The following is a 25,549-nucleotide window of genomic DNA, read 5'->3' as shown; positions in this document are numbered from 1 at the left end:
AGTCTGTGATGTTTTGCACTTTCTCTGGTAGTGGTTTCACACCGTGTGGGGCAATGAGGCAACCTAAAAATTTGACTGCACTCTTACCAAGAACACACTTGGCTGGATTCAATTTGAGACCATGTTGTTTTAAACAGTCAAAGACCTGATGGAGATGGTGTGTATGTTCTTCAGCATTGGCGGAAGCGATGAGAATATCATTAAAGTATGGAACACAGAAGTCCAACCCTGTTAACACTTGGTGGATGTATCTTTGGAAAGTCTGACCAGAATTGTGGAGGCCAAACGGCATAGTGACGAACTCAAACAATCCAAAAGGAGTTGTGACAGCTGTTTTTGGGATATCATCTGGGTGCACTGGAATTTGGTGGTATGCCCGTGTGAGGTCCAAGGTTGAGAAGATGGTTTTTCCGTGGAATAGTTGAGTGCAGTCCTGGATGTGAGGGACTGGGTAGCGGTCTGGTACTGTGATAGCGATTCAATCGACGGAAATCTCCACAGGGTCTCCATTCGCCATTGGACTTTCGGACCATAGGAAGGGGACTAGCCCAAGGACTTCTAGAGGGTCTAATGATACCTTGTGCCATCATGAATTCAAACTCTTGTCGTGCTACTGACATTAATTCGGCAGATAAGCGTCTCGGCTTAGAAAGTACTGGGGGCCCTTTCGTTTCGATATGGTGGAATACTGTGGTATTCTCCACCTTGTCAGATAAAAGAGAGGGGCTTGTGATTTCTGGATATTTCAGAAGTATTTGGTTGAAGTCGGAAGCTTCAAAAAGAATAGTGACGCTGGAGCTAGATGAGCTGACGTCAGCGGTTTTACCATATGAAGAGATATTGGTCTCTTTATCAATGAGGCAACTGTTTTTGGCATCGACAAGCAAATTGAAATGCTTGAGGAAATCAATGCCTATGATAGGATGTTCGACATCGGCTACTACAAATGACCAGGTAAATGCACGACATAAATTTAGGTTGAGAGTAAGCAATTTAGTGCCATATGCAGAAATTTTGGAGCCATTTGCAGCACGAAGGACTAGACCATCATCAGTTTTTTCTTGTGGGCGGTGGATTTTTGGGAGTACCGAAATGTCGGCGCCCGTATCGATGAGAAAGTTTACTCTATTCTTACGGTCAGCCAAGATGATTCGGCTGATACGGCAATCGCGGTCATGGCCGTCTAGCGATCGCCCGCTTAGTTTCCCAAGTATGCACAAGGGGATGCACACTTTTTAGCCTTTTCGCCGAAATTAGTGTGGTAGAAACACAGTTTTTTAGGAGTCGGGACAACCATAGCGACTTTAGAAGTGGCTCACCGACGGAATGCCCCGCAAGCGATCGCATCCGAGTGGGAAGTTGTGATGGACGCTGGTCACCAAGCTCGAGGCCTTGAAGGAGGGTTCGTATTTTGGAAGCCTCCCTTCCTGAATGCAGTTCTATGAGACGCTTCTTTAAGGCGTCGTACTTGCTACCTTCAGGAGAGTTGATAATGATGTGGCTTGCCAAATTGAGGACATCGGATTCCATAGCCGATACCACGTGATGAAATTTTGTGGCATCTACAGTGATTTTGGCAAAGGAGAATTGGGCCTCTATCTGCATAAACCATAATGTGGGATTTGTCTTCCAAAATGGGGGAAGCTTAATGGCAACACGGTTCATTTGCGGCTAGGAATTGTTATCCATAACGTTTTTATGCGTTGCGAAGAATGGAATAATTTAGATGCAAACAATTAAAAATGTGGTAAATACCGGGAAAAATAACATAGGTATATACATGGGTTGAGAGGGAAATTTGCTCAGCGTGACATATCGACATGCACCGATTCTATATTTGAGCATCGTAGTAGAAATTAAAAAATATTTTCACGGATACATTAAATATACAGAATATGCCACATTACCTGTTGTATATCGATTGCATCTCGTGCAGATGTTCGGATGTTGATGGATCACTCCACCAGAGGTTTTTTTTTTTACTGTGTCGGCATCAGATCAGAAGGTTCATATCACGTTTGGTCACCATTTTATTGGTGTTTGTCGGAGTCGGAAAAGAACTCAAGCCAGCCTTTTCTTTATATAACTACTATAACCTTTTTTTAAATTTATTTAACATAATATAAGAACAATTACATGTTTAAAGTAAAGCGACGGAAGAGCGTCCTATCAGTACCGCGTGGTCTGGCCAAAACAAATCCGCTTGTAAGTTTATCTTAATGCAGCTTTGGGCCAAAAGTGTCCACTCCTTGTGTTGCCAGATTCATCTCTCTTTCTGTCTCTTCCTGGCACTACTGAATCTACTATTTGTTGTTTCTAGGCCGCACTAGATATACACCACAGTAGCAAATGAGGAGAAAATTTGCAAAATTGTAGCAGAATGTAGCAAATGAGGTGAAAATTGTCAAAATTATAGCAGAATGTAGCAGACGTTGGAAATTGTAGCAGTTTGTAGCAATTGTAACAGATTTTCCACTCCTGTAAATCCTATTAGTGGAAAGAAAATTGTGTATTTCACTGTTGTCATTCGCAATTGTTAATTCTATGTTGGGTAACAAAAAAATAACGGGGAATGTACTGTAACCGGCACATGCTACTGTGTACAGCGTTAATCGAAGTGAGCGACTCAGTGACACAGTTCCAGTTGTATTGAATCCTTAAAGAAATTATACAGAGAGAAAGAAAGTCTATTCATTTCTTTCATGCAGCTCCCGCCAACATAACACCACGTGACTGCCGTTGGTGGAGTTGCAGTGGTTGGCTACTATCTCTAATTTGGCGACGCGTGTTATTTTCCTTCTTCTACACTTTTCAGTTCAATGGTTTTTAATGTTTTCTCAGAGGAGCTAAGCGGTAAACCTCCCAGAAATTGATAATTTTTTAAAATCACAATTTGAATTCAACGAGTTTGAAGTTGAGGCCTTTGAGAAATTCAGTGAATGTTAAATAAATAATTTCTACAAGAAAACCCGGACAAGGCTAAGACCGGACTTGGACGCTGAGGAGAGGTCCACCACCATCGCTGTGCAGCCAAGACGCTCGGCCAGGCTGGCTAGAACCCCTTTATACATATATGAAGGTGTCTTAAGGCTGGCAGGAAGACATCAGCAAAATGTTGAAAACTCATGACTCGTCAGACTATGTCTGACTTGTCCCCTGACCAAGCTGGACCCAAGCAAGTCCTGCGCTGAAGGCTCCCGGTGAACGTTCACTGTACAGTTGGCTCCCCCTTTCTCTTTCTTTTATTTATCTGTCATCATGATTGTATATATTGTAATTAATCTAGGATATCCTTTTGTCTGTTCTTTTTTTCTTTTCTAAGCTTTTTTTTTTAATGTATGTATTCTATGTACATGTAAAATAAAGTTCCCCGACACCACCCAGCCCCTTAACCAGACAAGGGCTGAAATTGATGGATGTCGACACTGGGTGGTGTACGGTTTAAAAGTAACAAAAAAAATTAATGTTAAATAAAATATATAAGCTTTGACAAAAGAAATGCTCGCAAAAAAATATATATATTTCTTGAATTTTTTTTTTTTTTAATAAATTGTTATAAACTTCTGCAAAAGTTATATCAACTCTTTATCATAGACGGAGATAGTCTTGAAAGTCTGGGGGGGGGGGGCATGATTTCATATATATGCATATATACATTAGATCAGTCAATTAAATCAGCCCCCCTCATTTATTTTATATATATTTATTTTTAAATATAACTGGTAGTATATTTGAGAATTTTAAAAAAATTGGATATTAATTTTTAGCATGTTTTTCTTTGTGGTTAGTGTAAATTTAAAATTATCTTTTTAATCAGTATAAATAAACTTCATTTAATTAAAATAATTAGTAGTAATTTTTGGAAACCTCATGTTTCACGTGGCAAAAGAAATTTATGAAAAAAACACATTTTTTTCTGTTTTTTAAAAAAATTATTTCTGTTCATGGAAAAAAAATTCCAGATCAAAAATTAGGATAGATTTCAAAAAATTTAATTTCTAAAAAGTCATAAAAAATTATATTTCTTTGTAAACAAATGTTTAAAAATACCGTGGCAGTTATTAGACCTTTTAATTTCCAAAGATGTTAATTTCATACAAAAATTTGGCTGCTTCAGTCATAAAAAAACACGAATCTCATTTGGCGAAAAAATGTGGTAGCCAAGAGAAACATGTAAGTATACTCGGATAGATTCAAATAAAAGGAACGAATTGCAATTAATTTCAGATATAACTTCAAAAATGAGTAGTTATTTGATTAATTATTAGTAGCCTCATAAGTTAAGACAAATATTGTTGAAAAATATGCAAGATCTTAAGACTTATCACGCGCTTTGATGAACTTTCTTCACACACGCAAACTTTAATACCTTATATTTATTCAAAAACATTCAAATACTTAATAATAATACACATATATGAAAAGTGAAGTCTTCCTTTGACTTGTTTTTCGGAACAGCTGTAAGCACGCAGTTATCAAACACACAGTTATCATTTTTCACGAAGATTTCAAACTAATTCACACACCTCGTCCTGCTTACCATAGAAAATGGCTGTAGAATGAAATTTACCAGCACAGGGAAGGACGGCAGTCACGTGACATAATGTTTGCGGAGAAAAAATAGGGTTTCCCTCTCTTTACCCTTCTTTCTTCCCTAAGCTTTGATCGAAGCCTTTTTGATCCAAGGAGTCAAGCAAGATTCATCACAGAAAAATATGTAAAAAGACTAAAATGGCCACGAAAAAAGATGAAAATTCCGATTATGTGTTTAGGTACAACACCAATGGAGTAATACATTTGTGTTGTACACCAACCTTTTTATACCAATGGAGTAATACATTTGTGCTTTTCTCCGCATTTTACATCATCGTCAAGTTCCTGTGAATCCGCAAATGCATAGGCGTACGCAGAATTTTATAAATTGAGTTTTTTTCAGCAAAATAATGCTATAATCTTGACTTGAGGGGGTTAGAACCCCAAAACTCACCTTTGCGTACGCCAATGCACACAGGTATTGTAAAAAATAAAATAAAAAGTAAATTGTAAGAGATAAAAAAAAACATGTTCCTTTGTCATCGAAGTAACAAAATCAGTTCAATGATCTTGTTATCAGATTCTACAAAAGTGGACCTACTGATATTTTGCTGCGTAAATATGTCTCTTACTTTGTTGAAGGGTGAACAAAGGTGTGAATTCAAATATCTCAGTGAATATTGCTGTTAGAAACATCTAGTTTTTTTTGTTGGCATCAGGAGAGACAGGGCAACAACTTTCTAATTGAGTTTTGGGGCACACTTTTTTTTGGGACTGTATAAAAAGTTCTATTTTATTTTATTAACTATACAACTCCTTGAAACATGAATGACATACCTGAGTACTAGAGAAGTTTTTTTGGAAACTTTTTCTAATTTGAAGTATAACTCTAGGATCAATAGTTCACCAGTAAAATGGAGTACCTCCTGTTTGATATGCACCCTGCGCGCGCACGCACACACACACATATATACATACAAAATTTGGAATTATAAAATAGTCATATATTTACCTAATATTTCAGACTTGATCAGCGAGCAGAAGTCAAAATTAACCAAAGATTGTCTGCCTTCAAGAAGTGTGATAGCAGCAGGTTCTAAACCCAATTGCCTTGCTTGTTCTGCAAATGAATTTTTACTTCCAGGCTTGAATGGACCATACTAAATAAAATAAAATCACAAACTGAGATTACAGGTGAATCACTTCGACAACCATTTAGATTAAGGGTTCTTGGCCTGAAGTTGGGCTGCTGAGGCTTCTCCGAAACCTTTAAAAAAAATTTTGTTTCCATGTTTAGCATTTTTTAATGTTTAACATGTGACAATACATGGAAATGTGAATATATATATATACTATGATTGTAGGTAGCAATTTTTTGAGATTTTTTTAAATGAAAAGGCAGATCTGACAATTCTTTCCCCTGTCTGTGGCCCTGTCCCACCTCTTCTCTTCTTGGACAGTTTTGGCAACACTCTGTTATTGATAAGATTATACATATTATCCATAGGGTCAGGGTCTCAAACAAAAGACTGGAGAATTTCTGGGAATGGCGTCACAGTGATCACCTGTGTGGGTGGTGTAAACATTATGGTCCCAATTCCAGTCATTATGGCTGCTGGAGTTTTTGTGAAAAAAATGTGATTGCTTTTTTTTAGTGTTTGTCTGCCTGTGCTGCAGAACACTTGTTTTTGTCCTGCTTGTGTATTTGGTGTGTGTGTACCTGTCTTCTGTGATAAATTTAAATTTTTCTTTTTTGTAATAATAAAGTGCTTTGCGTAAGTCCCCAAATATGGCCATACATCAGTATAAAGATGATTTCCTAGACTTTGGATTCATATCCATATAGGATCAAGGGATCATTAAGCCTCAACGTGCCATATGTAATTAAGTACTGAGCAATGAATCACCAAAAAAAAATACTGTATATACTTGTAAATAAGCAGAGTTATTTTTTGGTGAAAAATTTGTTCTTTAGTTAGGTAAGGGGGGTTGGCTTATACACAGGTCAGTTTTTAAGGAGAAAATACCAACCACACTTTGCCAAATCAAATACAGACATGCCAACATTGGCTTATAGCTTGCCAGTAGCGATGAATATTCAGCTTTATCATGGGGTGTGGGGGTATTCCCATAGGATAACATAATCGTTAGATATTTTTCAACTAATTTCAATATAATATTGAGGGTGTCCCCTGTAGCTCCGTAGTTTATTGTGGCCATCTGTAGAAACTACGAACAATGTACAGCAGTTGGCAACTCTGCATATGGCTCTCTGCAGGGCTAGCTTGAAGGTCTACGACATCACATCATTGAACTACTTTACATAGCAGAGTAAGATATAGTAAGTACAGATAAAATAAGAGTAAGTACAGTAGAGTAATTTTTGTAGCTATGTTCACACCCTACAGAACCTGAGGTTAAAGCTAAACCAAAGAAAAAAACAAGAATGTCATTGGCTTTGATACCAAGTCAATAGAGTAAGTAGAGACAACATAGAGTAACGTTGATTTTACATCATTTAAATGTGAGCATGAACAAGCCTGTTGAAGATCATTTAAGGAATTCATGGACAGAATGCATGAGTTCTAAAGATTAAAAAAAGAAAAACAAAAAGGGTGCCTTAAAGAAACCCGACATGGGCCTAGTGTGCCAGAGGGTTCGCGAGGCATGGAATTCGGTTTCGACCCAAATCACCATCAAATCTTATAAAAAGAATTTTATCAGTAGCGCAATGGACAGAACTGAAACATCCTCTTTTGGAGTGAGGACGGTGACAGCACAGTTGAAGATGAAAACAAAGATGCTATACCATATGATAACTAGGCTTTCGATGTAGAACTTGGAGCATCAGAAGAAATGAATTAGAAAGTTTTTGAATCATTTTAACTTTTATTGCACGATCAGATTATCAACAGGTTTTCAATTTATTGTGGTTTTTGTGGTCTTGGAGTGAAGGAGTTCGCTTATACAAATAAATACAAATACAATACAAATACAACGCCACAATAGGCAAAATGCCCACTGAGGTGGCTGAGAAAAAGATTCCCATAGCAAATATGGATGTCATATATTTCAAAAATACAGCAACCCAATTAAAAACGTCAATAAATTTCATTGATTTACAAAATAAATAACTTTAGAAACTAAAAACTCACTGGAATACATGAAAGTATATACTGTAAGATAAAGAGCCACTTTGAAAGTGAACACAGAGGTTTCGTGACTAAAGAATGAAGTTTCTTTGAAACAAAGCTCTTCATGCCTTAAAAATACAGAAGACTACTGAATGCTATTGGGTAGCATCAAAATCACCAAACCTAGAATAGGCCTATGTATCCAACTGCTTTGGAATGCAAACTGTTGTTTCACTTATTTGCACCATAATTTTGAATGATGAATGTTAGTTACTGTCCAAGACCATGAAGTAATAAATACAAAATTATTTTTCAATCCAGACACAAGTTTTTAATGACTACTATACTTGTTGAACCTTCAAACTAAGCAAATGAAAAATTAATCAATCAAATGTGGTCCTCATACACCCCCCCCCCCTCCAAATTACCTTAAAAATGATAAAATTTCTGCTTTGGCAGAATCATTAATTGCTTTCTCCAACATTTGTAATATTTGGCAATATATCAATAATTTTCTGCTCAATTAAAATCAATTAAACAAATTTTGTCGATAGGATTTGGTAAAAAAGTAGGACAAAAACTAGAAAGTAGGACAAAACTGAGAAAGTTGGACAGAAGTAGAACATTTTACCAAAAAGTAGGAAAAGTAGGACGAGTGGGAGCCCTGCTTAACCTCTTCACAATCAGCACTTTCTGATTTTAATTATTGTATGCTATTCTGAAAGTATTTACCATAATTGCATGCAAGTAACCATTGGAAACTTTTTGTATAAATTCAAAGGTTTGCATAATATAATATTTTCATATATTAGGCTTGTAGCAAAAATTATTTTAAAAATCCATGACTTGTTTATGATTCCAGTATTGAAGTATTAGAAATTATTACTAAAGTATCTTATACATCACGGGAAATGAAAAATTAATTTATTAAGTACTGGAGCTGAAGAGTAAATAGGGCATTGCATGACTTATTGTGTTAAATATCGGAACTTCCATACATTCTATTTTTTTATCAATCTTTAGGGAATGCATAGATGAGATATTGTAACAGCATATAAACAAGGATGGCTCTTGGGCTGTGACGCCCACACAGGACACTGCTATAGGGAAAAGTACTAGATCAGGAGTATAGAAGAAAAAAAAAACAATTGCAGAAAAGTTTAGAGAAAAAATGTGTTTCATCTGTAAAAACACTCCAATTATATTGCATTAATGGCTCTGAGAAAACTAATTTTTATGCATTTTATCTAGCTAGGAACACAGTTGTGAATTTTCGAGATAGCTTCACTGATACAGCTTATATGGCAAACTGACACAACCAATGTTTCGCAGGTATGAGAATGGGTGAGAAAAATTCTCACCCATCCCTAATTTCTCTAGCCATCCATGGTATACAGAATTTCTATAAAAATATTGTTTCTTTCAAATATTTATTTTATTTTTAGAAATAAGTTTTCAATTTTTGATATCCTTCGGAAGAGTGCCCCTCCCCCCCCACTTTACCCGGCGTACACTTGTGTGAGCACTCATGGGTTGAAAACACTTCCGACACCCATGGACTAAATGTTTTTTTAGTTAATCAATGAAATAGGGATTATTCTTGTGCATTTGTCTTCAGGTGTCCCCACAAGAAAAAATCAAAGAATGACAGGTGCGGTGATCTTGGTGGACGCAATCCTTTTGAAATAAGGTGATTATCGAAAAAGTGCGTGGAGTAATCCATTGTCTCGTTTAGACATGTAGCAGGTTACTACATTCTGTTGCAAAAAGCAAAAACACTCATTTCATCCAAAATTGCAAGATAATATACATTTATATCCTTGTACGATTTCCCATCCACCATTTCTTTAAAAAAAATGGACCCACACTTTTTTACGGTGTGAAATTGAGTACCACACACTGATTTTGATTGCATGCAGTGGCTTTTCATGATAGATGTATAGATGTACAGATTTTCAGTATACTATATCCTGACATTTGATCAAATCTGGAGCTTTCAATTTCGGAACAACCTGAACACGACAGGCGCTGAACTTCAATTTCTTTAGGGCTCTGTGAACAGTATAGCATTTCAATGTTTTGTCCTTTAGTTCACGTATTCCATGTTGGGTCAGTACAGACAGACGCCTACGGTCTTCAATATTTCCAGTTTCTCAAAAATGGGACACCAATAGGAAGATTGTTGTCTTATTGGGCACAGAAACATTTGGAGGAATGTATTTTTGATCGCTTCAATAATGGCTTCAAACAGACGAGTTGAAAAATATTGTTTAATCATAAAAATTCATTGCTGCTGGCAAAAAAATATCTTGATCATACACCAAACAAAGAGCCACAGAGAGTATCAGTGAGCATAGAAAATAAAAAATAAAACGTTTTTCCATCCTGAACAGTATAGTGCTATGAAAAACTTTTAATTTACAATCAGTAGTTTGAGAAATTAATTTTTTATAACAGATTGCGTGACTTTTGGATCAACTTGTATCATAGATTCATGTTTCTGGAGTACTTACAACAGCATTTTCTTCAGTGAATGACACTAAAAATTACAAAAACTTTGAATATTTTATATATATATATATATAAAATACAGTTCCTTCCCAAACCTAAAACTTATGCCTTGTGATCTTTCCAAAATGGAGTTTATGGTCAGGATTAATGCAAAAACCAAAATACAGGTTCTTTTGGTTTAAACCAAATTTTTCTTGGTTTAACAGGGGTAGGAATATATCAAGCAGCTACTGAAAAGGGAGAGACACGTTGTGATTGAGCGTGTGAGTAATGAGACTTCTTTGAGAACATCAATTTGCACCGTAACAGAGAAGCAGTATTGATTGAAAAGTTGAATAGAAAAGAGTATTGCAATATGAGTAAGTCCTTAGAAAAATTTGTGATTATTTGTAAGATTATCATAAAAAGCCCTAAATACATTACTTCATACTTCAAGCTGCAGTCATTTAATACTGAAGCTAACAGTTTCATTTTCAGAAAAGGGATTCTAGAACAGCACTGCGATCAAAGCCTACAATGTTATTCCTTGACAGAAGGTGGATCTGACTGAGCTTACGAATCGGGAGAAGATCCATTTTAAGATGTCAGCCTCATTGACACCTGATGAACCACATCTTCAATTCCTAGAACTATGAAGTGGACTTTGTGGAGACATATTCCTCGATCAGATCATTGTGACACATTGAGAAGAAGAGGTCTAGTGACTGCGATAGGAGCGTGAAAGTGAATAGAAGAAACAGTGACAGAAGCGTCAATGGATTGGGAGTTAGAGACAGAAGTGCAAACACAGTGTTCGAATAATGTAATTTCCACTCTCTTACTGTATGTATTCATGTTCTTTTCCCTTATGTGCAGCTTTTCTATTTTTTGGTGGGGCTTTTTTTCCCCTGAAATTGACCACTATTGTATGATCGTTATTTTTCTTTCTTATATAAATGTTGTTCATCAGACTTGTTGTCTCTTTCCCTTCCACTGCACTCTGCCCACCCATAAAACAAAATCCAATGACAAAACGTTTAGCCAGGGAACAGTTAGCATTGAAGCAACTTTGGATAGTTTGTGTATCGCTGAAAGAGAACTGTGTGAGAAATGCTACGTTTGTGAAAGACAATAAGCAATCGAATTACTAAGCAATTAGAAAACTGGGAGCCCAGATTTCTTAATGTGAATATGTGCGCCATGTCCCCCATGACTGTCCAAGGAGAAAAAGTGTAACATATCGTTAATGCGAGATGGCTGGACATATTCAGAAGTATTGTGATCAAATTGCAATGAAAAGAAAGAATTTGGCTGTGAACAGTTGCGATGACTTGAACAAAAGAAAATGAAAAATGCTGCAACCAATGACAGTGGCTGTGTTTTAAGTTTTATTTACACTGGAAGTGGTGTTAGGTCAAAGAAGTCTAGTGAAGAAGTAAGCTCAAGTATGTACCAGAATCAAAAGAATTGTTCAGTTATAGGGACTTGGTGAAGCCATTGGAAGTTGCAACTTGAGAACCAGCTCAACACTCTCACCAACCCCGGTGACGAGATCTTAACAGTAGATGACTTGGACCACCATGCTGCCATTCTGACAGAGGTGATCAGGAACTCAGCAAATCAGGCGTGTCCACTCAAGCCTGACAAATCTAAAGTCTACTCAAAAAATTGGTGGACTAAACATCTTAACTCCTCCGTAAAGAAACGAGGAAGGCTGTTAGGACTAAACTTGAATCGAATTGCACTTACTATAAGAAAGTTCAAGAAAGAAATCAGAAAAGTGAAAAATAGTTCTTGAAAGAAGTTCTGTACAGAGTCAGAAACTGCCAAGGTTACCAAATTGATCAAAAACAATTCCTATGATAAAATTAATGTTATAGAACGCCCAGATGGCAATTATACTGCCAGTCAAGTGGAGACGCTGGAATGTCTTCTGGACTATCACCTAGGTGGACCAACGGAACCAGACTGTGGTGTACAGGCTAGGCCCATCCTGGAACCAGTAGACACCTCGATAGCCAACATGATAGTTGAATATGACAAATGTACCGAAGCCTTGACGGGATTTTCTCCCTTCAAGTCACCAGGCACAGATGGAATATATCCTATCTTTTTACAAAAAGGATGGGAAGTTATAGGCATTGAGCTGATTCGCCTTTCCAAAGCCAGCCAAGTTTTGGGATATATACCTAAAGTATGGAAGAGCTCCAGAGGTGTCTTCCTACCAAAACCAAGAAAAGACACCTATTATAAATCATCATCCTTCAGAATGATTACATTATCTTCTTTCCAGTTAAAGTTACTGGAAAAACTGATACTCTGGCATCTTCAAGATATTCCTCTCTTAATGGGTAAGATTAATGTGAACCAGCATGGTTTTAATACAGGGTTTTCCACTGACTCTGCTCTGCATCAACTGATTTGGAGAATTGAAAACACAATTATCAATGGACAATTTGCTGTTGGTATTTTTCTGGACATTGTTGGAGCCTTTGACAACGTTACTTTTGACTCTGTATGTAATGCCCTAATAGATTTTAACATTCCACCTATGTTAACTAGATGGATTGATCACATGCTCAGGAACCGAACAATCACTGCTTGTGTTCTTGATGCCCAAGCTGAAAGAGCTATCAGAAGAGGTTGCCCACAAGGAGGAATCCTTTCTCCTTTATTATGGAACATAGTCTTCAGCTCTTTAATTTCTGATCTAATAAACGGACCAGGATATACCCTGGTTTATGCAGACAATCTAGTCGTGCTCATTCAAGGGCATGATTTATCCACAATGAGGATTCTTGCTCAACAAATTTTAAACTCTGTCAGCAGATGGGGTGACAAACACCAACTAACATTTTCCACGGAAAAAACCAGAATTGTGATTTTCACATGGAACAGAAAATGGGAAATTGGAAACTTAACCCTCAAGGGACAAGAATTAACCATATGTGACAGAGTCAAATACCTTGGATGTCATTTGGATTCTAAGCTCTCCTGGAAATCCCATATTCAAGAATGAGCTAAACGGGCCACTAATATACTTATGCTGTGCAAAAGAATTATTGGCAAAACCTGGGGTTTAAACCCTAAAACCACTCAGTGGATTTATACTGCTATTGCACGCCCAATGCTGAGCTATGGTTGTGTGGTATGGCATCAGGCATTATCAAAGACACCTTATGAAACTGTCCTACAAAAAGTGCAAAGACTAGCTTGCATTCTTATTACGGGAGCCTTCCCAGCTCTCCCTCCATCGCCCTTGAAGCTACTCTTAAGATATCACCTCTGAGATGGTACCTACAAGGAGAAGCGTTTAAAACTATATATAGGATGGAAAAAAATTACATGGTGCAATTGACCTTATATGGGATACAAACCTTCTTACAAGAATCATCTTGACAGCTGTCTACTGAAAAAAGTGGAGATCCCCTCTCTACTAATGCCAAAAGACTCCTATTCCAAAACAAAAAATTTTACTAAATGCTTCACTATCCACATACTCAGGAGAAATGAAGTTGCTCACATAATTGATAACATCTCAACAGGAGTTATTGAGTGTTACACCGATGGCTCTAAGATTACTGATACTGGGGCTGGAGCAATTTTCCGCATCTTTGGAGTGGATCACGACTACCATAATATACATTTGTATCTAGGCAAAATGTCCACAGTCTTTCAAGCTGAAGTACTAGCAATAGTCATACTGGCTGAAAGTCTGATTACCAAAGGGTATCATGGCAAACAAATTGTTATCTTCTCTGACAGCCAAGCAGCACTATTGGCTCTTGACAACTTCCTCAATTTTCAACTGTGTGTAAAATACTGCACTGACATGCTGAACAACTTGGCAGCATTGAGCAACAACATCAACCTTTACTGGGTTCCTGGTCACGTAAATTTCCAGGGAAATGAACTCGCAGACCAGATAGCCAAAGAGGCAGCGAACATGAAGCTATCTGAACCTGAACCTTTCTATCCTGTTTCGATGTCAACCATCAAAGGAGATGTCAAACAATGGATAGAAGACAAACACATGCGGCAATGGAACTCAAGGCAGGACTGCAGACAGGCCAAGCTGGCCTTTGGAACCCATCCGAATATTGCCAAAAAACTTATCTCATTAAAAAGGAAACAAATTCGGCAGGTTATACAGATCATCACTGGTCATGCTAACCTAGCGAAACACCTACACAACTGTGGCTATACAGATTCACCTATTTGTCCTGCGTGTGGAGAAGAAGACAAAACTCCACTCCACTATGTGGGACGATGTCCCGCCTTCTCTATCCCAAGAAGGAACTACTTTGGTGATCATCAGGTGACACTAAGAGAAGTTGTTAATGCTCCCAGCATTTACAACCTGGTAAATTTTCCCAATTACACTAAACACCTAAATTCATGGTGAGTTTCAATTCTGCTTTAACTTGAACTTTCATGCATTACTATTTAATAACTTCATGTTGAGTTCTCAGTCGTATCTCTGAGACCTTCTCTGCTCCTTTTCTAAAAGGGCACCGCAGACAGGAGCAGCCTCAAATTTTCTGACATGGCTTTACCGGTTGCGGTTCTCCATAATCTCCAATATACAGAGATTCAATATAATGTGGTAACAGATACCATAACTTTCGTCCCCGGAGCAGCCACCAAACTCTGGGTATTTCCACAGAATAATGTTTTTCTTCATTCCCACATGACCCACAACTCATGTTGAACCACTTGGTGTTAGAGCAATGGGCAAAATTTGCCTAGGCTTTTCCCCTATGGAACGCCAAATGATGATGATGCAACTTGGGAAACTTTACATGGATTTGGAAATGGATGGTGCGAGCCAGTTGTGAACGTGTTGGTCACATATGATAATGCACAGTCGTATGACTTGATAGTTGGACAGAACTATCTGATGTTGCCGGAAATCGAGTTTGCTGGAAATGGAGGAAGACTGCAAGTGAGTTGCCATGATAATTCATAAGTATAATAAAATAAAGTTTAAAGGCATAATTTAGCTCTGAGCTCTTGCTTTAAAATTAGACAATCCAGAGATAAAAAAAAATATTTGCATTCAAAAACAAACCATGAAAGTGGTTTTTTTTCTCGCATTCACCTTGTTATCAGGAAAATTTCTCTTAAATTTTTGTCAAAAATAACACATTTCAGTTAGAATACAGAACAAGAAAAATTATTCTTGTTTGGCATAAAAAAACAACAACCAAAAACATAAAAACATACCAGATATTCAAGTTCCTCTATACTCTTTGCATTTCGAACAGCATTTATAACTTTCAGATCCACAGCTTTTTCATATAATACTTTTACTATACTTTGCATTTTCTTTCGTAGTGTCCTAGAAAAATGGTAAAAAAAGTTCTGTATCTATACAGAATCTATAGACAGAAAAACTGGTTTGGTTTGGTAAATCTTAACCAAGAGTTAACAGATCTCTTGATAGGTGGATACACCCCCCCCCCCAGAAAAAAATTCTATCATTGATCAAGACAGAAGTAAAAATCCCCCCCCCCCCCAAATGTTTACTATAAACACCTTAGATGATTCCCACCCAGGGCCGTAACTAGGCAGGAGCGACCAGGGCACTGTCCCTGAGCCAAATGGGACTCGCCACAAAAGTCTACATTTGTTTTGCCTAATCAAGCCTTTCAGGAGAAGCCCCAAGGGAAAGTCTGCCAAAGGGCCCCCGAGAAGGCACACTACCACCCTGTTCCCAACCCCCTTTGAGGAGCCTGTATAAATTTATGCCCAAAGGTCGTTAAAAGGCTTAAATGTGCACAAGTAGTCAGACACAACTCAATGCATAGTATCAAAACCCAAAGGACTGCCACTGTTCTCTAAGTAAGGATAGATTACAAATTACAGAAAATTTTTTGCCTCCAAAAAGATCTCTGAAACACTTTCACGGCCACATATCATCTCTTATTGGTGATCTTCCTCCCCACTCTTTTTCTTCCAATAGAGCTGGCAAGATGGGGGAGGAAAATACTCAAGTTTTGAGAATTAATATGACAATCTTTTGAAAATCCAGTATGCAGCTATGGATCCAACAGTGCTTTTCTGCTCATTAACAATGACACAAATTATACAGCTTTGGTTTCTTCTTTAAACAGAAAATGCATATCTTACATCTTGGGTCTGATATTACAGACAATAAACAGATATCAAGCCCCTTGCTACAACAAAACATCAAGAAGTCCAGGAGCTTCTGAACCAGCTTTGGCTGGGTGATCAAAAGCTTAGTCAACTGCTGTGAAAGAACTGAACTGAACCTTTAATGATTTGCACAATCGTGTCTATCAGTACACCAGTGGACGGCAAGTACAAATATTAGTGATTAAATTATTGGAGATACACAAGACAGAAACCGATGCATAAGGTTTAAACACAAAAAATATACATGCATAATATAGTCTCGAATCCAGATAAATAGATTGAAAAAAATAAAAAAATAAAATAAAATGTTACCTGGGTGGTTATACAACATTTGCTTATATTTAATAACTTTTTCAGAAAACTCGTATGAACCCTCTCCAGTGCATCAGCATAGCAGAATCCTCAAACCGGTGCAGCATAACATAGAGTAGATCGTACGAGGCTATTGAATAATTTGAATGCCACACACAGCGAGGGGTTTCTGAAGCTAAGCAGTAAGTCAAGTAGTTGGTTCATGGCCACGAAAACTTTTTTAATTATGAAATTAGCAGCTAATGAAAATTTTCCTGAAGATGAAAAAGGGAGGCCAAGGTAGACATAGCTACTGGTTATTTCGAGTTTAACATTACCCCAAAAAAAGTTGGTATTTTTTGCGAGACGGCCAGACTTTCTAAATACAATAATTTTTGTTTTGTTTAAATTAACAGTAAGATTTAAAGCATGAGTCAAGAAGATTGATTTTTTTTTTTTTTTTTGCCACTGTATTTCTGAATCACCCAGTATTACAATATCATCTGCGTACAGGAGGATGTTGAGTTCAGTGGAGTTATTGATTGAAATGCCATGGACATGAGGGTGACAAAAGGTTTTTTCAATGTCAGCCAAAAAAGAGGGGGGTGGAGCAGGTTCGCCCTGCAAAATTCCCCTAACTACAGGGAAAGAATCTGTTAACCCATTAATGCTTCTTACTCTAGCATGGGCATTATTGAAAAGCAGATCGTACATTTTAATAATTTTATGGCTTACTCCTAGATCAGAGAGCTTCCACCACAAAACGCTCCGATTAACAGAATCGAAGGCTTGACTTAGGTCAACAAAACACGCAAAAACTTTGGGAGCAGGTCTTCGGAGATGGATTTCAACAGTAGAGCTAAGTGTGAAAATGTGGTCAGTGAAACCCCTATTCTTATGGAATGCACCCTGAAATTCAGGGAGGATCCCATTCTGTTCCGACTAATGATATAACCTTTTCGTTACTATAAGGGAGAAAAATTTTGAGGTGCAATTCAAGAGAGATATAACCCTGTAATTGCTGGGGTCCAATGGAGAGTCTTTTTTCATAATTGGTGAGATTATTGTTTCGGACCAAGATCGAAGAATGCCACCGCTTTCCAAAATGAAATTAAACAAGTTAATGAAGAATGTATGTCCGTCAGGAGGCAAATTTGTCAAGAATTCATTGGAGATGCTATCGCTCCCTGGGGCTTTATTACATTTCAGTAACGAGAGCACTGAAAAATATTCAGAAATTGAGATGGACGCTTCTAAAAAACTGCATGAGTTATTAAAGTAAGGGTGGGCAAAGGAGTGGGTTAGGTTAGTTGGTGAGGGGGGGCCGCAGAGAGATTAGAGAAATGATCGAACCAACATTGTTTAGAAATTAGTGAGGGGTTAAAATATGTATTTCGTCTAAAAATGTTCAAAGCTTTCCAAAACGCAGAGGAATTAGTTGCATTTTGTATTTTATGGTGGATTTCCTGGAAATATATATGTTTTTTGCGGGTACATGAATCACGGAAAGATTTTTTCAGTTGAATATATTTCGTGAAAAGTTCGGGGCAATTTCTCTGTCAGGATTTTCTTAGAGTATATCTCACATCTCGCTTTAAAATGCGGCATTCCATGTCAAACCAGGGAGATTTAAGATATTTACGTTGTTGGTTTTTTTACCCGTTAATGCATATTTGCAAGAGTTGCTGCATGAAAAACACTATTTTTTGAAATATTCAAAATTAGTCTGTGATTTGGTGAGTGGATGTGTTGGCTATGCAATCTGAAAAGGTATTTTGGAAAATTTCAGTAAACTGGGGCTGCCACCGTAGCTTAGATTCAATGTTATTGTTAGGGAAAACATGCGCATATGACGACGAAAGGAATCAGGCAACAATTGGAAAGTGATCAGAGTGAAAAAATTGCTCGACCTCAAAGTTTATTATGTTATTTATTGCGAACTGTAATGGGCAAAAAATATAATCAACAACTGATTTCCCAAATGATGAAACATAAGTATAATAACCATCTTGATCCCCGGGGTATGAACCGTTTAAGATAGCTATTGCATTAGTTTCACAGAAATCAATTAGGGCATTTGCCCCTTCTGTCGAGTTATGGTCAAGAGAACCCCTACTGCAGAAATTTCCAGATGCAAGATCCGGAGGTGCCCGACCGGAGGGATTCCCGCAGTGGCAGTTCAAGTTTCCACCAACAAAAAACCATTGACCCCTGCTGACCAGAGTGTAACATAAATCTAAAATTTCAATGAAATTTTTTGTTTTGGAGCTCTGTGGGGGTATATAAACAGTTCCAATAATTAGATTTTGAAATAATAGCCTATCAGATGGGGAGATCTTAATAAATATTGTGAATTCAGACATCATTAATATTTCCAAGATAGTTATTGATTTATGTATAGCAAGAATACACTGAAGAGCCAAAAAAACTGGTGCACCTGCCTAATATCGTGTAGGGCCCCCGCGAGCACGCAAAAGTGCCGCAACACGACGTGGCATGGACTCGACTAATGTCTGAAGTAGTGCTGGAGGTAATTGACACCATGAAGTCTGGGGGAGGGCACAATGATGTCAATTCATATATACATTTATACATTACATCAGTAGACTCCACCTTTGACGCTGGAGGAAGGGGGGCCCGTACGCCCCCCCCCCATATCTCCGCCCATGGGCACAGCCCAAAAGACATCCCTGTTTATATGCTGCTACAATATATATCTCTCATCATCTATTTACTACTCTTCGGCTCCAGTAGTTAATAAATTAATATTTTTTATTTCCCGTGATAAAAAAGATACTTTGGTAATAATTTCTAATAATTCATTATTGGATTCTTATATAAACAATTCATGGTTTTTTCTTTATAATTATTTTTGCTACGAACCTAATCTATGAAAATATTTTATAACGTAAATCTTTGAATTTACAGAAAATGCTTTCAATGCATGCTTACTTGCATGTAATTATGATAGGGTAAGGTAATTAAGGTAGATGGATACTTTCGGAATAACATACAATAATTAAAACCTGAAAGTGTTGACTGTGGAGAGGTCAACTAAAAATATTATATCCAATAGTAGTAGATTGTCGAGCCATCGAGAGTAAATTAAATTTCAAATAATTTGGCAAGTACCAACCAAATTTATTGTGGCACTAATCATAACCAATTGAATTAGTATTTAGTCATGCCAGAGCACTGGTTATAAATTTTTTCTACAATCCTATGAGGGAGGGGGAACAACAATTAAAATGAATTTTTTTTCAGTATGCGATAGGCAATGGCGGCTCAAATGAGGTGTGACTCACGCAGACCCATGGAGCCACAGAAAAGGCATCACAACAGGGTTAAGGAAAAAAATAAGTAGAGAAAAGTTTGAAAATTTTTCCTAAAAGAGTGCAACGAAAAAGAGGTTTGGCTGTTCTAGCAATTTTCACGCAGTCAGATGAACCAACTTCAGGACCGTAACTAGCTCTTGGGCACCGAATACATCATTAATTTATCACCATGAAAATTTATACTGCAGTAAAATATTTCATTTCGTACTTTGAACAGGGCCGTAACTGGGGGGGGGGGGGCAAGGGGCAACTACCCCGGGTGGCAGTTTTAGGTGGGAACAAAGACCACCATTACAAAATTATCGTATTTTACAGTTGTGAGGGCGGCAAAATTATGTTTGCCACGGCCCTGCTTTCAATAGTGATAAAAAAATGTAAACAATTGAAACACATATAAAAGGAATTGGTCGGGAAAAATGAATTTCACATGTAATATAGAATTCTTTGCATTTTACTTAACCTTTTCTCGTCAATCTTCATTGGATTCAGCTTACGCACCGCTTATTTTTCAAATAATAGGATTAATAATGAAAATTAGAATACACAAACTCACCCTGATGTAATTTCATCGAAGAAAAACTTTTCTTACACACTCGAGCACGACACAGTTTCAATTGTAAATCTGTCGATTCAAGTCCGGTAATTAAGTGAAATAACACTCTGCCACTAAGTTTCGAAACAAGATCCTAAGAGAAACAGTTTCTGTATGAAAAATCTACAAAGATATCGCTGATAAGTTTTGTTTAACAACGAATTATATGATCGCATCTGAATGCACACAGTGCATTCGCCTGTTGGAAAATCCAAATATGAAATGCCTAGATCTTTTCGATAGAGTAATTATGTTTGACTTCATCTTCACTGTTTACACCAATGGTTCCCAAAGTGTGCGTCGCGGCTACTAGGGGTACCACGCTGAGCCGTCGATATTGATGTGTGGCAATCATTTTGGCCAGCAGTAAACATAGGTAGTATTGTACTTTTACTTGCTATCTAACACGCAAAAAAAGAAGACGACGACTAAGGCGATTAGTGCAATGCCGTTGCTGTAGGCACAACCATGCTAATAACATCCAATCACAATAAAGAATTGGCCATTGACAAAATCGGACAACCAAAACAATCTTCTCACAAGCTTCTACAGCTGGTTGTCGGCAGACTTCACTGATCAATTAATAGCATTTTTAGCGTTTTGGAAAATAAAAGAACTTCGGAAAAAAAAAGAAAGAGGAATATCAATGGTTTCAAAATCTTCTTTGCTTCTTTGGAGTTACCTCCCCTATACCTACGTACCATTTACCCCACACAAATATATCCGCTGCTACTTCCGCACCCAAGGGGATGTCGGTCAAACTGAAAGACCCTGTCTTTGCATATGCTCTTTGGAATTCCTTCACTAATCGTAATAGTCACGAGCACTTTTTGATGTTATCAGGGTTTGAAACTGAAATCTGTTTCTTCTCCCATGAAATGTAAGTTTCAGGAGGGAAAAAAAAATCATGTTTCCCATTTCAGAAGAAAAGGATTTCTTTTACGATAATTGCGCCCCCCCCCCCCCCTAAATTTTGCGACCAGATGGGACCGCACCTTTTGCAACTGCTTAGGTCTGGTCTGCTTCAACAAAATAAAAAATGAAAAAAACAACGAGATTTCTGTTTGAGAAAGGGGGGTCTTCCTCCTGTCACACGGAACCCATGGATGGTCACTCTTTAATGAATAATATTCGGTATATGATAAAAGAATAAAAAGTGAATCGTTTCATCATCCAAGATCACTGACCTGAATCCTTCGGAAGAACCAAAATAAAAAATGTTCGAGCCCACGTGATCATGCGCAGGGCTAACTTTAAACACAGATCTAAAAATCATACCCTAAACTGATTGGGCTAACAGGGCTCCTACCAAGAATGAAAATTTGTTTTGGCACTTTCCTCCCAAATTTCCCACCACAAGCTGCCAATTCTACCTTGGAAATACTGTATACAGCGGCACCCTGTCTTGGCCGATCTCGTGGCACACCCCTTTCAATTAGGAACTGTGGCTGTACTCGGCACTGTTTGATTTCCAAACAAAAATATTGCTCCAAATGGAACCATGGCTCCAGAAAAGTGAGCAGGAAGGAATGATGACTGGGCCTCCATGTGATCAGAAATAGATAACTGATAAAAATTGAAAATATTTAAGAAAATTTAATTAAAATATCATATTGGTATATAGAGAAAATACCCATATATGATATTTTAATTAAATTCTTTCATCTTAAAATGATAATTTTTAAGGTTAGTACCGCAAGATTTTTCGGAAGATATTCTTTGTATCCTTATCCCCTATGGCCTCCCGCAGCAGAGCCTCAGACTAAACTTTTCACACATGTGGCCTTCTATAGTTAACTTGCGATGTACAAAACAAAAAATGATAGGAGAATCGCCCCGGACTGAAACCCTGCTAGCGAGCTGCTCCTGCCCAATATAGTCTTTTGCTATACATTAATGTAACACAGTTTTTTTACATAAACAAATTTAGATATCAGTGGTTCTAAAGAGTGCACATTGCGGTTCCTAGTGGGTTCACTGTGACTTTGCAACATTGATGCGTGCCTGTTCCGTGCTCTAAATTTATTTCTTTCATAACTTCTAAAAGGTGTAGGAGAAACGATGGCTAGGACCAGGGCCCCACAAGGGTGAGGCTGACAGGGCTCCAGCCCTGTGCCCGGGACAATTCTCGTAATTTTTTGTTTTTCACGTTATAAATTCATTATAAAGGGGCCCCGTGAATGTCAGGTTGCGGCCCCCGCAAAAGATACCATTAGCCTGGCATCTTTTGAGCCCTCACAATCTCATGGCCTCCACATCCTGGAGGAGCAATGCACAAGGGAGCCGTGGTTGGCAAACACTTGAGAACCACTTGAGACTGTATAACTGGAACTATTGCTAACCTAGCTGCTTCAAATGAAAGAAGGTCCAAACACTCAGAGAACTTGCCTTGATGAGCAGTCTAAAGCAGCGGATATTAACCTTTATCTGCTTGTGCAGCCCCTTTTAGTATATAATTTCTATGACGTAGCTCCTTAGATTCGTCTCTTTTTATCATTTACTGATTTATTTTATTTTCTTCGAGTGACTGCTGAGCCTTTCCCGAAGTGCACATGGAGCCCTAAGGACTCCGCGGAACACCGATTGACAACCACTGGTCTAAGGAAATAAATGCACGCACAATTGTACCACTGTCAAGACTTGTAAGCAAATTATCCCATATTTGCCAACATAGGCGTACGCTGAACTTTCTCGAGGGGGGGTTCAGATTTTTTTACATTTTTTCCTACAAAATAACACTATAATCTTGGCTCACGGGGATGCTGCCGGTATCAGTCATAAACAAGGACACAAATTTCCCTTAAAAAAATCTTTGAAGGCATTCATTTATTCGAGTGAAATGTGTGTCTGCATCACCCCATCAATGCACAATTTCATTTATTGTAAAATACTTTTACCCTGAGATAATGGAAGGACGCCTGCGTGCAGGGCAGCAACTAGATACTTTGTCCCGCGGGACAAGCCGAAATTTTGGCACCCTTTGCATGAAGAGGAAGCAGTTAAAGAATGAATTCGGCGACCCTCCTGGTTCAGCGCCCAGGGCACCAGACCCGCCTGCTTCCCCCTTGTTGCGCTCCTGCCTGCGTGGACAGAATTGTAAAAAAAAGTTGGTGTAGGCTCAAAAAATACCCATCGTAGGTGCCTGAAGCTGTAGGAATAACCACTAGATAAGTAGAGCAACAGGACAGAACAATAGGTATAGGATGAAGAAAAAACGATTTTTCATTTTTTGTTAGGTTTTTGTTTATTGCAAAACACTTTGGGTGCTCAAGCAGCAGCAGCAGCACGTCTGCCACGTTTAATGATTCTCGTCAGTCCCGTTCCTGCATGATCTTTTTCCAGCAGCAGCGATGTCGTAGATTTAATTTTTTACCGGATTCTCGATATTCACGGTACACTCGTGAAATGGTCGTACGTGAAAATCCAAATTTCATCGCTACCTCGGAGGTGCTATGTCCAATCTATCGTGCGCCGACTATAGCACCACGTTCAAACTCACTTAAATCTCGATAACCTGCCACTGTAGCAGTAACCGATCTAACAACTATGCCAGACACTTGTTGTGTTATATAGGCGTTGCCGACCGCAGCGCCATATCTCTTTATTTGCATACGCATGCCTGTACCAGTTTTTTTGGCTCTCCAGTTTAATACCGCTAGTAGGTCTGCCAAATATTTTTTTTTTTGCCGGTGAAATGAATAAATTGAAATCACTCCATGCCCATACCTCCAGGTCTTGGTTTGTATAAAATGTTTCTGTTAAGCCGAAAAATAAAAGTTCAGAAAGATCAGAGATAAGTTTTGATGAAAGTTTAGACCGCAAGCAACAAATATTATAAAAACAACATTTTAAAGCAGTATCATTATTTTGACAATCAACTAGGGGGTTAACATGATTCAAACAATTGTTTTCCGGAGTTTGATTACCCTGAGGAGAATTATTTTCGGATTGCGGCACGATTGACCGGGATCAGACATCGGTATTATTTGGGCTATTTGATGGGACCTCGATGATTGAGTTATCATTTAAATCAACCGAAAAACATTTACCGTCCACAAATAGACAGTCCCGTATCAGTCTCCTCAAAGCAGAACAATTTGGAAGAATTTCAAGAAAAAGTGCAAAAATGCACTATTACGTGTATGGGGATTTTTACCGCAGAACATTTTGTCAGCTGAGATTTCGTCGCAGAACAGTGCTAAACATTCTGCTTTGGGGATCAGTCTCACCCTCTTTTTTGCCTTCAAGCTACTATCCATGAGTGGATGAAGGTGGAATGTAATTCTCCTTGTTGTGGCACAAAAATCTTCTCTCACACGTAAACCATCGAGTACGGTTGGGTTAAAGCAGCTGTAACATATCGCCCCTAGGGCTTTATGTCCCATTAACCTGTTCCTGTTTACCTTACATTGACATTAATACAGAGTGGACCCCCGGGGGAGGACCCGTTCGAGTCACAGGATTTTCATTGATATAATTTTTGTTTATGTTTATTTTTCAATATTTATATTGTAATGATATACATGTACATTGTATGAAATGTGATTAATGCTTCTATATACCTTGTCTCACGAGTGGAGTTACCTGCGAACTTCCGTTTCGTCACGATTCCACGATCTGAAACTGCCATAGCTTTGTCAACAAAGGGAGAAGCTTGATCAACTTCCTCCATCTTGTTGAGCCTGTTGCCACCCATAGAAAAATATTACTCTTCCGATGATTACAAATCATCCTACAATATGCAAATATATCGAGTGATGTCATAGTTTTCTCAGTGCGCCAAAGTACAACAGTATGCCGATTTGGTCCGTCGCAAAACCTGCTCTCCACCACTATATACCAGTATACTCCTGGCTGATGCTTCAGCAGGGCATTCTCTCATTTGTTCTACAGTTCATCTCGCTTCATCAACTCAGCAGTTCTTAGTGTAGAGCAGGAAGCGCTAACCCTAATAATGTTCGACTAATATTTCAAGTGTTCTGTTTCGAGCTACTCCGGCTGGTCCGGGTAGTTAG

At 38.1% G+C, this 25,549-nt stretch overlaps 1 protein-coding gene across 12 annotated transcripts in view; it reads right to left on the bottom strand.

Annotated features, from left to right (window-relative positions):
• LOC149086538 (S1 RNA-binding domain-containing protein 1) overlaps nucleotides 1-25,549 on the bottom strand; it is a 542,948-nt gene that overhangs the window by 388,326 nt on the left and 129,073 nt on the right. For all 12 annotated transcript variants that reach the window (XM_089256006.1, XM_089256010.1, XM_089256008.1 and 9 more), the window contains 2 exons: nucleotides 15,384-15,498; nucleotides 5,546-5,693 (listed from right to left, as the gene is read on the bottom strand). In XM_089256006.1, the coding sequence (XP_089112132.1) occupies nucleotides 5,546-5,693; nucleotides 15,384-15,498 (263 nt within the window). The remainder of the gene's footprint in view (nucleotides 1-5,545; nucleotides 5,694-15,383; nucleotides 15,499-25,549) is intronic.

The sequence above is a fragment of the Pholcus phalangioides genome, unplaced genomic scaffold, assembly GCF_987345545.1.
Source record: "Pholcus phalangioides strain wild (caught in Gottingen) unplaced genomic scaffold, Ppha-v1.0 ptg000004l_1, whole genome shotgun sequence".
Taxonomy (NCBI): Eukaryota; Metazoa; Arthropoda; class Arachnida; order Araneae; family Pholcidae; genus Pholcus; species Pholcus phalangioides.
The sequence above is the reverse complement of the archived record's forward strand: the minus strand, read 5'-3'. Positions and strand labels throughout refer to the sequence as shown.